The 13,704-nt window shown below is 36.0% G+C and overlaps 1 protein-coding gene across 8 annotated transcripts in view; it reads left to right on the top strand.

Moving 5' to 3' along the window:
- Positions 1–13,704, top strand: part of MTMR2 (myotubularin related protein 2) — a 111,115-nt gene that overhangs the window by 58,793 nt on the left and 38,618 nt on the right. For all 8 annotated transcript variants that reach the window (XM_049714146.1, XM_033420331.2, XM_004265454.3 and 5 more), the window contains 4 exons: positions 4,249–4,324; positions 10,493–10,587; positions 10,744–10,854; positions 13,286–13,387. In XM_049714146.1, coding sequence (XP_049570103.1) covers positions 4,249–4,324; positions 10,493–10,587; positions 10,744–10,854; positions 13,286–13,387 — 384 coding nt within the window. The remainder of the gene's footprint in view (positions 1–4,248; positions 4,325–10,492; positions 10,588–10,743; positions 10,855–13,285; positions 13,388–13,704) is intronic.

The following is a 13,704-nucleotide window of genomic DNA, read 5'->3' as shown; positions in this document are numbered from 1 at the left end:
CGTAATAATATAAATGATGAAACTAAGACTCAGAGAGGTTAGTATGGTGGCTACTGCCACCAAATGGGTTTTCTTTTCTGTTTTTTGGCTGGAAGGCAGTTAGGATATAAAAAACTTGTCTTCACTGGGTACCACAAATTTCTTACATATAAGTTTTAATTTTCATTCCCTTTTTCACCTTAATTACTGCCTTGGGTAATTTTTTTCTTTTTTCAAAAGCAGGACATGTGGGTTACATTTTTGTTGACTTGGCATATCTGAGAATGACTTCCACATTAGAGAGGTCACAACATTTTCCTTCAAGAATCTGATAACATTTTCTTACTGTCTTCTAGAATATGGTTTTACAGAGAAACTTGAAGGTAGCCTGATTTTGCTTTTGTATGTAAATTCTTTCTCTTTCTAAACATTTTTGTCTATATTTTCACAGTTTGTCTTTTAATTACAGTTCAAAAATTTTTGCTGAGATACACCCATATATGTCTGTTCACTGATTTTTATGTGGAACATGATAAACTATTTCGATCAGCAAACTTAGAAAATCTTTACTCATTTCAAAAGCATGTTCTTCAATTACATATTGGATTGTTGCTTCTATCCTGTTTTAATTTTTTCCTTTAGGGAATAGAATTCTTTTATTGGTTATCATCTTCTCTCATGATTTTTATGTCTGTTCTTTTCTACAAATTATTAGAGGGTTTTTCACGTTTGCCCTGTACATAAATGCTGTCTTCTGAATAATCCATTCAGTTCTTTATTAACTCCAGCACAGATTTTACTTCTGCTGTTACATTTAAATTTTTTTGTAGTAATTCCTTATTTTACCCATTTCTCTTAGTTTCAGTCTCTCCTTTCTATTCCTGTTTCCTAGGGGATAGGCTGGTTTCCTTTTGGGTATGCAATATAGTTTATACATTGTTTCTACTAATGCTTATAGGACTATTTTCAGAGAACTGCTCTTTTTTTGAGCTTCAGGCTGATACTACCTTTTTCTTGTCAAACAATCTTTTTTTAGGCCCAATTTTTTTTTTTCTCTTCTGTTTCATTAAGGATAGATTGGTTCAGAATCAGTATTTGCCAGTAAACAAAGGGTCTGGATTGCCCTTGGCCCTGCTTTGTGTACTTGTTTGAGTTCCCTTCTATATCTTGAGCTCTAAAGTGAGTTGTTCATGTATAACCTCCAGTGTATGCCTATTATTAAAAGTCTGTCATCTGGTGCAGATTTTCCAAACAAAGCTGTCCATCTTGCTTCTCTTCATTGTCTTGCTCTCTGACATTCTAGTCCAAGAGTATATGAGAGCCTATGATTCTCAGCATGCACTACTTGCATGCGTTTCCCTGTGTCTTTTCTCACTTTGCAAAGCTTTACTTATGAAGATTGTACCTCGTCATACACCTGTGCCTCTGCCAGAACTGCCTTTCTCTCCACACCTGTCTACAACACACATATTTTCTGGGGTTTGCAGCTTCCTTCCGAGTACAGAAATATAGAAAGAGAGGAAATCATGGGGAACAACACTGTAGCAACTATAAGAAGGTATACCTGTGCAATAGAGAACTAGTGCCCAGCTTTGGAAGTGACATAATCATTGTATTGCCAAATCAAGTGATCGACAGTGGGCAAAGGATAAAGCAGATTCCCTTTATGTGACCTTTCACATGTGTAACCTTGTTTGGTTTCTTCAGTATACTGTGTGTTAGTTATTATTCATATCTTTTGACCTAATTGTTTTCATAATTAGTAGAAATTCTTACCAGATTCTGGCAATCTTGTTAGTCTAAATTTTCACTATTATTATTAATTTTACTATTATTATTTCTATAAATAGGAAATACTTATTAAGTATATATTTTGTGTCAACACTGATGTAAATGCTTTAAGTGTATTAACTCATTTAAGTTATAACAGCCCTTTTGTGGCATACTGTAATTATCACATTTTATAGGTGGAAAAAATGAGGCATAAAGAAGTTGAACACTTGTCTAAGAGTACTTAGCTAACGTATAGCACAGTCAGGATTTGAAGCCAGGAAGTCTATATATTTGCATAGTGCAGGTTTTTATCCTGTTTTTCTGCATCTTCATGGGCCCGCCCTTTCTCCTTCATTCCCTACTTCTCTCTCTTCCTTTTTTCTTAAGTTTCTTTTATGACTGCATAAAAGACTATATCAGGAACTGGCAATGAGATACCATTCAAAAATATGACGTTTTTTGAGTTTTAGAATGTGGAATATTAACAAAGTATGTATGTGTGTATATATTTTAGTTCTTTAGTTATTGCACTAAGGTGACTTTCTGAAATAAATTTAAAAATTTTCAAAAGTATGAATTTGTTTAGATTGCAAATTTATTGAACAGAAGTAATTTGTTCTCTGTAGTTCTTCCTTTATTTGCGTTAGGTGAGCATTGGGCTGTGGCAGTAATGTCTAACCCTTTTGTGTAATCCTCCCTCAGCACCTAACTTAAACTAGGGAATGACTTGACTATCAGTAAGAATTAGATTCATTGCATTAGTGCTGCCAATATGGGCACCACTAGATAGATGGCTATTGAACACTGGAAATGTGGCTGGTCTGGTTGAGATGTGCTAGAAGTATAAAACATACTCTGGATTTTGAAGGCTCAGTATGAATAAAAGAATATAAAATATCTCATTAATACTTAAAAATATTTATTATGTGTTGAAATGACAATAGTTTTGACTTACTAGATTTAATAAAATGTTATTAAAATCAATTTTTGACTGTTTTTTCTTTTTCTAATGTGACTATAAGACAATTAAAAATTACATATGTGCCTCGTGTTATATTTTTATTGGGAGTTCAAAATTGTATAAGTTATGGTACCTCTTCTCTAGGGGTCTAGTACGGAAGAAGATAGGCAATTAGAGTGGTGTGGTAAGTGCCAGATAGGAGCTCATGCATGGCAGACATCTAACTCAGTTTTGACGGCCTGCAGAAGGTGACCTTTAAGGCAGTGGTAATGCCTTGTTTTTTCTCCCTTTTACCTTCTTTTGAGGACTCTTAAGTCTACTTTTTGGATGGAAGGAAATAAAAGTCAAAAGCTATTTAAAAAAAAATTGAGAATCTTTTTTCTAGTAGTATTGGTTCTCAGTCTAATGAAACAAATTGAGGTTGAAGTAGAAGGCCTGAGTCTGCTCACAGAGACCACTGCTCCGCCCTCCCCCCAGACAGGCTGGGACAACCAAATGGATGGTAGTGCCTCTTGCTAAGTATGGAACACAGATCAATTTTAAATCTGTTGAGTTCAGAGTGTCTGTGAGACATCTAGATGGAGAGGAACATTAAGCAATTGGATGTATGGAACTAGAGTCCAAGAAAAATCTCAGCTGACAATGTAGATTGAAGTTAGGTAATGTCATAGATAAGGTATGAAATCAACAGGAAGTGAGTAAAGTGAGAAATGGACAAACCTTGAAGAAATAGGGAGGGTTGAGAAAAGGGCATATAAAGGTCATTGAGAAAGAATGGCCAGAGAAGGAAGAGTTTAGCCAGGAGAGTGTACTTTCAAGAAGCAGGCAAGTGCAGATAGTATCACATGTAGCTAGGAGAGGAGATAGAAATAAAGACTGAGAAATACCCATTGTCTTTAATACTGAGGAGGTTATTGGGGAGAAAGCAGGTTCCCTGGAAGGGGTTGGGTTAGGTCGCAAAGCCAGATTGCAGAAGGTTGAGGAATTAATGGGAGGTAAAGGACTGGCGACAGTGAAGGTTATTGTGTAGCAGTGAAAGAGGTGAAAGGGGAGGCTTTTGGCAGTTAGCGGGATGTATCTAGCATAGGACGACAATTGCGATATTAGCATATGACAGTTGCGATATTTAGCATATTACAATTGCGATATTTAGCATATGACAGTTGCGCGCCCACGCACTTTTTAGCTATAGGATCTTGAACAAGTTAATTCTGGCCTCTTTCCTCATCTAGGAAATGAGGATGATAATACCTACTCTTACAGGGCTGTTGTAGGAGTCAGTGAGAAAACGTAGTGTTTTGTGTAGTACCTTATACAGAGTAGGCACTCAGTACATGTTTTGTAGAAAAACAGCAACTTCACATGTTACACATGCCAGCATTATAGTCTTTATAATTTGATTTAAAGCAGTATATGTGATATAGTTTATAACTTTAAATAAGACCAAGCATACACAGTTGAAATTTGAGTAAAAAATTAGCCTTTGAATAAAAAAATGTTTCTTTTCTTGCTCTCTCTTCCCCTTTCCAATCCAGGTCCTGAGGGAGTCTAACAAATTAGCAGAAATGGAAGAACCACCCTTACTTCCAGGAGAAAATATTAAAGACATGGGTCTGTAATGGTATTTTTTGTCGAATTTCCTCCTCATTTGTGACTGTACAGACTATTTAGTACTCTGAATGTACAGAGAACAGGCTCACTGCCTAGACACCTCCTGTTTGGTGGACTCATTACTGCCAGCCTTCCCAGCATCCAGTGTGTTCTGTAAGCTTAAGTCTAGACCTGTTGGTTGTGTTTGGATTTGGACTACTGGGAAACATGAAAGTTGAATGATATTCTGCTGCTTTTCTGGTTTGCTTTACTTTCACTGAAAGTAGGTGACTTATTTTAAAAACTGTTGCTGAATTTCGTGAAAGTAAATTTCATTATTTTGAATTACTGCAGTAAGATAGTGGGTTGCATAGATAAAAAAATTGTCACTTTGTACAAGTAATTTTTCTTAAAGCACATTCTCTCTTTTTGCTTCTTTATTTTTTCCTACTCTGAATAAATTTGTCAGTTTTCGATAAATATATTTCATCGCCATTGCAAAGCAAGCCGTTTGCATGTAGGTGCCTTTCTTTGTCCAGCCTAAATAACTAAACATTAACTTATTGTATGGACTGGAAACTGGAAACATACTTTTAAGCTATTTTTTGGTCCTCCTGCTTTTATTTTGTTCCACTTAACATGGTGATCTACAAAATACCCATAGCTTTTTTAATTTTTAAGATGTTTATTTATTTATTGAAGTATAGTTGATTTACAGTATTAGTTTCCGGTATACAACATAGTAATTTGATATTTTTATAGATTGCACAACATGCAAAGTTGTTATAAAATATTGACTATATTCCCTGTGCTGCACATTACATCCTTGTAAATTATTTATTTTACAATTGGTAGTTTATACTTCTTAATCCCCTTTACCTGTTTTGCCCCTTTCCCCACCCCTCTACCCTGTAAAAACCACTAGTTTGTTCTCTGTATCTGTTTTGTTATATTTGTTCCTTTGTTTTTTTAATTCCATGTATACATAAATGGTATGGTGTTTGTCTTTCTCTGTCTGACTTACTTCATTAAATATAATACCCTCCAGGTCTATTCATGTTCTTGCAGATGGCAAGATTTCATTCTTTTCTAGGTGTCCATTGACAGAGGAATGGATAAAGAAGATGAGGTATATATAGAACTACCGTGTGACCCAGCAGTTCCACTCCTGGGTGGAAAAAAAAAACCCCAAAACACTGATTCAGAAAGATACATGCACCCCAGTGTTCATAGCAGCATTATTTACAGTTTCCATGATATGGAAGCAACCTAAGTGTTTGTCAGTAGATGAATGGATAAAGAAGCTGTGGGGTGTGTGTGCGTGTGTGTGTGTGTGTGTGTGTGTGTAAAATGGAATATTACTCAGCCATAAAAAGGTGAAATTTTGCCATTTGCAGCAACATGGATGGACTTGGAGGTCATTATGCTAGGTGAAATAAGTCAAAGAGAGACAAATACTGTATGATATCTCTTATATGTAGAATCTAAAAAGTACAACAGACTAGTGAATATAACAGAAAAGAAGCAGACTCACAGATATAGAGAACAAACTAGTGGTCACAGGTGGGGTGAGGGAAGCGGGGAGGGGCAATATAGGCGTAGGAGATTAAGAGGTACAAACTATTAGGTATAAAATAAGCTACAAGGCTATATTGTACAACACAGGGAATATAACCAGTAATTTAGAACAACTATAATGGAATAAAACCTTTAAAAATTGTGAATCGCCATATGTGCACCTATAGCTTACATAATATGGTACAGAAACTATACTTCAGTTAAAAAAAAAAGAAAAGAAAAAATTGTATGCTTGTGTTCGTAAAAGAACTCTAAAGAAATAACGTAAGATGATTGAAAAAAAGATGTGGTATGTTTATATATTTATATATATACAATGGAATATTATTCAGTCATTAAAAGAAAATACTCATAGCTTTTGAGAAATAAAGTAATATATAGGAGAATACAGTAGATGGTTTTTCAGTCAAAGTAAACACCACCTTTCATTTGATTATCAATCATAATTTTAAAAAGCACTTAAATGCCTGATTTCCCCTGGTCACATGTCATTTCCTTGTGTAAAAATAAGCAAGGCAAAGGGGACCTATCCCTTAAATGTGTTGTTATTGCCTGAGGTACATTTAGTTCCTTCACACTTAGCATTTCTCTCTTCTTTCTTTTAATTCTTAATTGAATACCTCCACATTCCTTTTTCCCCCTCTACTCACCTCAGGTATCCTAAGCTTGTTCTGCTGAGCTACCTACTAAGTTAGGTGTTATGTGTTATTACCACTGGATATTATATAATAACAGTAGTTATCACTATTAAGTGCTTGCTGTCTCATTAAATCATCCTCACAGTGATCTTCGGAGGAAGATATTAATGCCATTTTGTAGATGAAGAAACTAAGGCATAGGGAGACTACCTAGCTAGTAAAGTTATAGCTAGCATTGAGACAATTTTTTTCCCTCTTCTGAGCCTAAAGCATATGCTATTTCCACTATGATAAATGACCTTATGAAAGATTTTCAAGTTACCACTCAATCTCTTTTGTTGTCTTCCTTTCCTTTAGATAGCAACACTCCAGTTAGGACTTCATCCTTGGCTCATTTCCCTTTGCTCTCCTATTTGCTCTTTTTAGTTGATCATATCTAAATTAGTAGCTTTACCTACCATGTATTTACTAATGACTCCAAAATTTGTTACTTCTAGTGTGAACCTCTGTCTTAATACGTATAAAACAAATGCCTGTGTCTTAGACACATGCCCTTGGATATTCTGTAGATATCCTCAGCATCTCCAAAACTGTCATCACCTTTATCTCTAAATTTACTCCTTTTCTTTTTTTTTTTTTTTTGCGGTACGCGGGCCTCTCACTGTTGCAGCCTCTCCCGTTGCAGAGCACAGGCTCCGGACGCGCAGGCTCAGCGGCCATGGCTCACGGGCCCAGCCGCTCTGCGGCATGTGGGATCTTCCCAGACCTGGGTACAAACCCATGTCCCCTGCATCGGCAGGCAGACTCTCAACCACTGGGCCACCAGGGAAGCCCCATCGGCTGCTCTTTTTTTCTGAACTCTGACATTCAATCAGTTACCAGATCCAGAGGAGGAATCTCTAGAAATTTCTTGAATGATATCTTTTTCTTTCATTTTCATGAGCCCTTGGTATAATATTTATGTACATTGAATTTCAGGTACCTATGAGAAACTTGTAGGAGTTTGGGAGAGAGAGCAGGGCTGGAAGTACATATTTTGAAATCATCAGAATATGGATATTAGTTGAAAATGAAAGGAGGAAGATAACCCAGAGAATTATGGAGTAAAAAGAGGGCCAAGAACATAGCTTTGGTAAATGGTAGAAGAGGAACTAGGGAGGGAAATTGAGAAGGAATGAACAGAATGTGATATATAAATTAGAGAGATCCAGACTATATACTTACCTTGTCCAAATAGTTACTTTCTTCTGTATTTTAGTTTAGGTTCTTCTCTGCATTGAGTGCTGTATCAACATCTCTACCCATTAAAAGGATACCAACCACTGGGGCACAACTCACATGGCTGTGTTCCTTGAGCCTTCTCCGATCCCATAACTTAATGGACTTTCCTTCTTTGTATTACTTAGAGTATGTTTTTGTGCCTCTTTCTGCACAGATTGCATGCTCTCATATATTACATTTATTTGTATATATTTTGCATCCTTATAGATATGTATTCTCAAAGTCATTTTGGTCTGCCTCATGGAAACTATTATCGATTCTTTGTGAGCTCAGGGAAAATTTGAGAGGACTGGTAAACCTAAGCTCTTTTGGTACCACTAGGCAGTATCAGTATTGCGAAATTTAGAGGAATAACTAATATATTAAATAAAATATTCTGATTCAAAGTCATCTGTATAGACTTGATTATTCTTCAAAAAATTAAATGTAATACAAAGGATAAGGCTGGTAACCTTGAGTGTATTACTTCATATAGAAAAGACATTCTTAGTTGGTCTAATGTAAATCTGCAGTTTAGACATTTTTTAAAAGAGTAGTGTTAGGAACATCAACAGAATGCTTTAACAGTAGCAGCAACAGTCTCAGGATATTGTGGCCTGCGCACATCAGCAGTAGAGGTGGCCCCAGACGGCAGTATTTCACCCTTTAACACAGGAGACAGACTGTGCTACTTGAGTGGCTTAGCTTTGCATGATGTGGTGGAAGGAAATTTGAATTTGCAGTCATAGGAATTGCATTCAAGTCCTAATCTTAGCAGTTACTGGTTCTGAAACATTAGATAATTTGTTTTACTTCTCTGAGCCCTGGTATTCTCATCTAAAAATTGTAGGTAATTAGAGGTTTTATATTTAAAGGTTGTTTTGAAGGTTAAGGGAGGTACTCAGGTAAAAAGTACTTTATAAATTCTGAAGTGCTAGGCTGTCAGTGCTGGTTGTTACTGTTGTCATTCACTCTGGTTAAGATTCCTAATCACAGTCTCTCTTCTACTTGGTACAAACTCTGCTAGGCATAAATTCTCTCTTCAGAGTGACTTAGCTGCCACCAGCCTGAGGAAGAAGGATAAAAGGGACAGAGCAAAGCCAAGCCTAATGATGATAATAGTAACATAGCTATAAACCCTTGGGTTGGCCAAAAAGTTCATTGGGTTGTAAGTAATTTTCATCAAGAACTTTATTGAATAACGTATTCATTAACCAAACGAACTTTTTGGCCAACCCGATATCTCGTAGAGTACTTTTAATTTTGGAAGCACTTTCATGTATATTATTTCATGATTTTAGAATAAAGGAAGTTGTAACAAAAACTTTGGGCTGGGACTAAGAGGGACATATCCTGTAGTAGAATATAGAATAATAAGACTGATTTTCTTGTGTGAGTGAAGAAAATTGGCTCTGGAAAAAATCAAGAAACGTCTTTAGTAACATTGAATAAAGCTTTCCCAGTTGAGACAAAAATTCATAAGGGAAAGAAAATGTCTGCAAGGCAAGCTTATGTATCTTTCTATAATGATTGGTTTATTTAATTTTAATAGCTTCCCTCTAAATAAAGCATTGGAAATGCATTGGAAACAATGAGTCAAATAATTTAGCTCATACTTGAACATTCCCAAGGGAGCTATTTTGAAGGTTAGAAATGTTTGTTGGAAGATCAGTCTCATTTCAAATTCCATACAAAGCGGTCAGTCCTTCAAAGTGAGGAATAGAAAGCAAAGTCAAGGAAGTTGCAATACCTTATTAAACATATTTCATGTTCCTAAGTTTTCCCAGAAGTCCCTTGAAAGGTTCTTAGAAATTTTTTGCTCCTAATTGTGACTTAGTTTCTTGGAACAATGAAGATGTTCCTTTATCTGCTGCTTTGCTACACTAATGACATAGCAGGGATTTATGAATGTTTCAAGATACAAAAAACCTTTGTATTGCGCATATGAACTCTACCATATTAAATATTATTTTGAGCTGGTGGTAGCTGAGTTACCCTGCTTAATTAACACGTTTTAAAAAGCGATAATACTGTATAGATTCATCATTTATCATTTAATTAAACAATGCTTGTGATTATTTCTCTACAAAGTTTGACATCTGTTGCTCGTTCAGGAATATAATACCCTCTTATTGTACTGTTATTTTTTCTAAGAATCTATTTCATATGTTTCATTTTCTGTACAGTATTTTCCCTATAAATATAATCAGGTCAGGAGTTTCTGTTATTATGTTTTAGGTATTGTATAGTTAGAGGAATGGTGACACACTAGACTGTGGCTAGAAGAAGACCAGCAGATTGGAGAGATGATCTAGGAACTATGATTAGATGTTTGGTGACTGTGACTTGAGACATTTACTGTTGTTCCCACCTTTACCACTACTCCTCCACTCACTACTCCAACTGCCACACCTCATCTGTCCATCAGGGAGAGTGGCCATCTTTGTTTCCTTGTGTCTGTCTCAGGGTGAAAGATGTTCCTCTGCTTCTTCAGTCCTTCCCATTTATTCTACATTCCTTCCCCGGATTAGTGTGTGGTTAGAAGCTTGGATTTGGCATTTGAGGTCTCTTTGAATCACTGATTCTGTGATATTTTTGATCATAATTTAGACTAGCAATCAGAATTCTTTTAAATTTTGTTTGTGAAAAGATGATAGTGCAGTTTTTAATAGTGCACAATGTATAGTAAATTGTGGGCTCTTTTCCTTTTCAGCCAAAGATGTAACTTATATATGTCCATTCACTGGTGCTGTACGAGGAACTCTGACTGTTACGAATTACAGGTTATATTTCAAAAGCATGGAACGGGTAAGGCTTGTTGGATCAGATTTTTATATGTACATCTGTATGTTGTTTGTTCATTCTTTGGTCATTGTTAATTAAAGCATTTCTAGTTAATATTTTTCTCAGCTATAATTGTACAGTATCAGTTGCTCAGTTTTAATTTTTTTTTCCTTCCTTTAGGATCCCCCATTTGTTTTAGATGCTTCTCTTGGTGTTATAAGTAGAGTAGAAAAAATTGGTGGTGCTTCTAGTCGAGGTGAAAACTCTTACGGACTTGAAACTGTGTGCAAGGTAAATGTTGTAATACGTATGCAATTTTTTTTTTGTTTGAAAAGCTTTCTATTAAATAGATATTTTAGAAACTTCCAAAATATCAAATGGATTTCATGCTAGAAGTGTCATTCTGGTAGAAGAAAATAACATTTAGGAGTAATAAAAAGGTGATTGGTCGTGAATTAGACTTGAATTTTTTGGACTGAACACAAAGTACTCTCACATTCATTATTTCATTTTTGAGCCTCATAAAAATCTTGAAGTAAGCATGATGGACATTATTACCTTTAATTTACAAATTAGAAACATAAGGCTCTGAGCAGTTAAGGCTCATAGTACTTTGTAGTGGAGGAACTGATTGTGATACAATCAACTCTCTTTCCTATTTCTAGTTCTCATAATTTTTCTGCTTCTAAAACAATGGTGAGGAAAACTTCATGTTATAGACCTTCTGTATTTTCTTATCTAACTAGTATTCCTTAAGTGCATTGATACTTGAATGAGAGTTAGATTGTTATAATCTTAACATTCAGTCATAAATATTTAATACCATTGCCACTTCTAAGGTCACTGTTCTCCTTACTATATAGCCTAATTAACAGCTGTGTACATCTCACTTCTAGATCATCTTTTTCCTTTCTTTTGCTGTTCTGCGAGTGCCAAAAGAGTAAAAGCAACAGCATATACGTAACTTTCAAGATCCTTTCTCATGACAATCTTAGAAGCTTTATGAATCTAGTATTAAAGCTAATGACTTAGTAATTATTTGTGTGGTTTTCCATTATAGTTGGAAGGGCTCTAAGAGTATAATAGCTGTCAGTTGTGTGACAGGCACATTGTCTCCTGATGGCTCTTCTGTGGTCTAAAGAGTAAATAGAGCATAGAATATAAGAGGACATGAAAGAGGGTGACTGAAATTTTGATCATTTTAAATATAACTTTTTCCATAGAACAAGACCATTATCAATAAACCCAAACATTTGTAGGGCCCCTGCTATGGTACTTTTGGAGAGCTCTGTTTAACAGACTGATTATGAATATCTCTATTAGTTGTAAAGGTATTTACTGATGAAAAACAAAGTATCAGCTTAGGTTCTCACACATTTGTTTTAAAAGGTGGTAGAGCTGGCATTCTAATTTTGGATCAGATTTATAATAAAATGTTCTACTTGTTCATGTTCTGTAGGTGCATTGTAGTGGAGTGTCTGTGCTCAGTTTTACAGAATGCAGTGGAATAAAGCTATTTTGAATTCTGTCTAGATGAAACCACTTAAAATGAATAGTCTTGAAATTATTCACAATCCCATTTATTTTCTTAGTGCTATTAAGATCTCAGTAAATTGGAACATGAATATCTACATTCAGCCTGAGCATAGGAAACTGCTTGAGAACAAATAAGGGAAGGGAATTTTGCTCTTTAGATCTGACTTTAGAGCCTGGATGATATCAGTCAAACTATTCAAAGTTTTTGCTAGTAGATAGTTGAAGAACTTGGGACGTGGACTGGAGGAAGACCTTTAGGCAGAGTTTGGTTCTATCGGTCTAGTAGTAGGAGCCTAATGAATTGAAGATCCAATGGAAATGAGTCCTGGCAAGGGATTGTAAATAGGCAAGTGATCACCAAGCATAATGGGAATGAAGACATTTATGAAATATAACAACAGCTAATCAGGTTTTTAATAGGGAAATTCATAACAGACATTGAGCTTTCACAGGGAAAGGACATAATTTTTTTTTTAAGATTTATTTATTTTTGGCTGTGTTGGGTCTTAGTTGCGGCATGTGGGATATTCGTTGAGGCACGCGGGATCTCTTATTCCGGTGCGTGGGCTTCTCTCTAGTTGTGGTGTGCAGGTTTTCTCTTCTCTAGTTGTGGCATGTGGGCTCTGTAGTTGTGGCGTGGGGGGGTTCCAGAGCGCGTGGGCTCTATAGTTTGTGGCAAGCGGGCTCTCTAGTTGAGGCACGCGAGCTCAGTAATTGTGGTGAGGGGGCTTAGTTGCCCCATGGCATGTGGAGTCTTAGTTCCCTGACCAGGGATCAACCCGCGTCCCCTGCATTGGAAGGTGGATTCTTTACCACTGGACCACCAGGGAAGTCCCAGGGCATAGTGTTGATAGTGTGTATCAGCCATGTAATATCATGACTTCAGATATAGTATCTCTAATCTCCAGTGCCTACATGAGATGCTGGCTCCTTCAGTGGCCTTTTGTTCATAAGCAGAGGGAAATTTTCCGTCCTCTGAATTCTGCCTTGTATCAGAGTATCTTGTGTTTATTTTTGTTTCTCTCAATAAGGCATTGTAATTTCCCTGCCTCCAGGAGCTGTTGTCTATTTTTGTATCTCACATTCACTCACTTTTTATTTAATGAACAAATAGTTGCCTTATTTGTTCATTAAATAAAAAGTGAACAAACAATGATAGGTGACTTGGATCATAACTCTTTTCTAGGATATCCGGAACTTACGGTTTGCTCACAAACCTGAGGGGCGAACAAGAAGATCTATATTTGAGAATCTAATGAAATATGCATTTCCTGTCTCTAATAACCTGGTAAGAGGTTTCTCATCTTTGAAAAAGCTATATTATAATTATTGGTGTAGTGTCAAGAAACTAGGCTATTTAGAATCTCTCTGTTTACAGTCCCACTTTGCCAGATGTCTAGTTTAGATTTAATCTATAGGACAAGCTTTTTAAGATATAAAATGAGGAAGCTGGACTAGCTGATTTCTGAGGTCCATCCCTGCAGACTGACATTCTGTCATTATATGATCTTTCTATCCAGGGTATTTCCATGATGAAAAGCTGTATGTGGTTTTCATTAGGATGTGAAATCTTTTTAATTGAGAGCTGAGAGTTAAGTCTAGAAA

Source organism: Orcinus orca, chromosome 8 (genome assembly GCF_937001465.1).
Source record: "Orcinus orca chromosome 8, mOrcOrc1.1, whole genome shotgun sequence".
NCBI lineage: Eukaryota > Metazoa > Chordata > Mammalia > Artiodactyla > Delphinidae > Orcinus > Orcinus orca.
The sequence above is the reverse complement of the archived record's forward strand: the minus strand, read 5'-3'. Positions and strand labels throughout refer to the sequence as shown.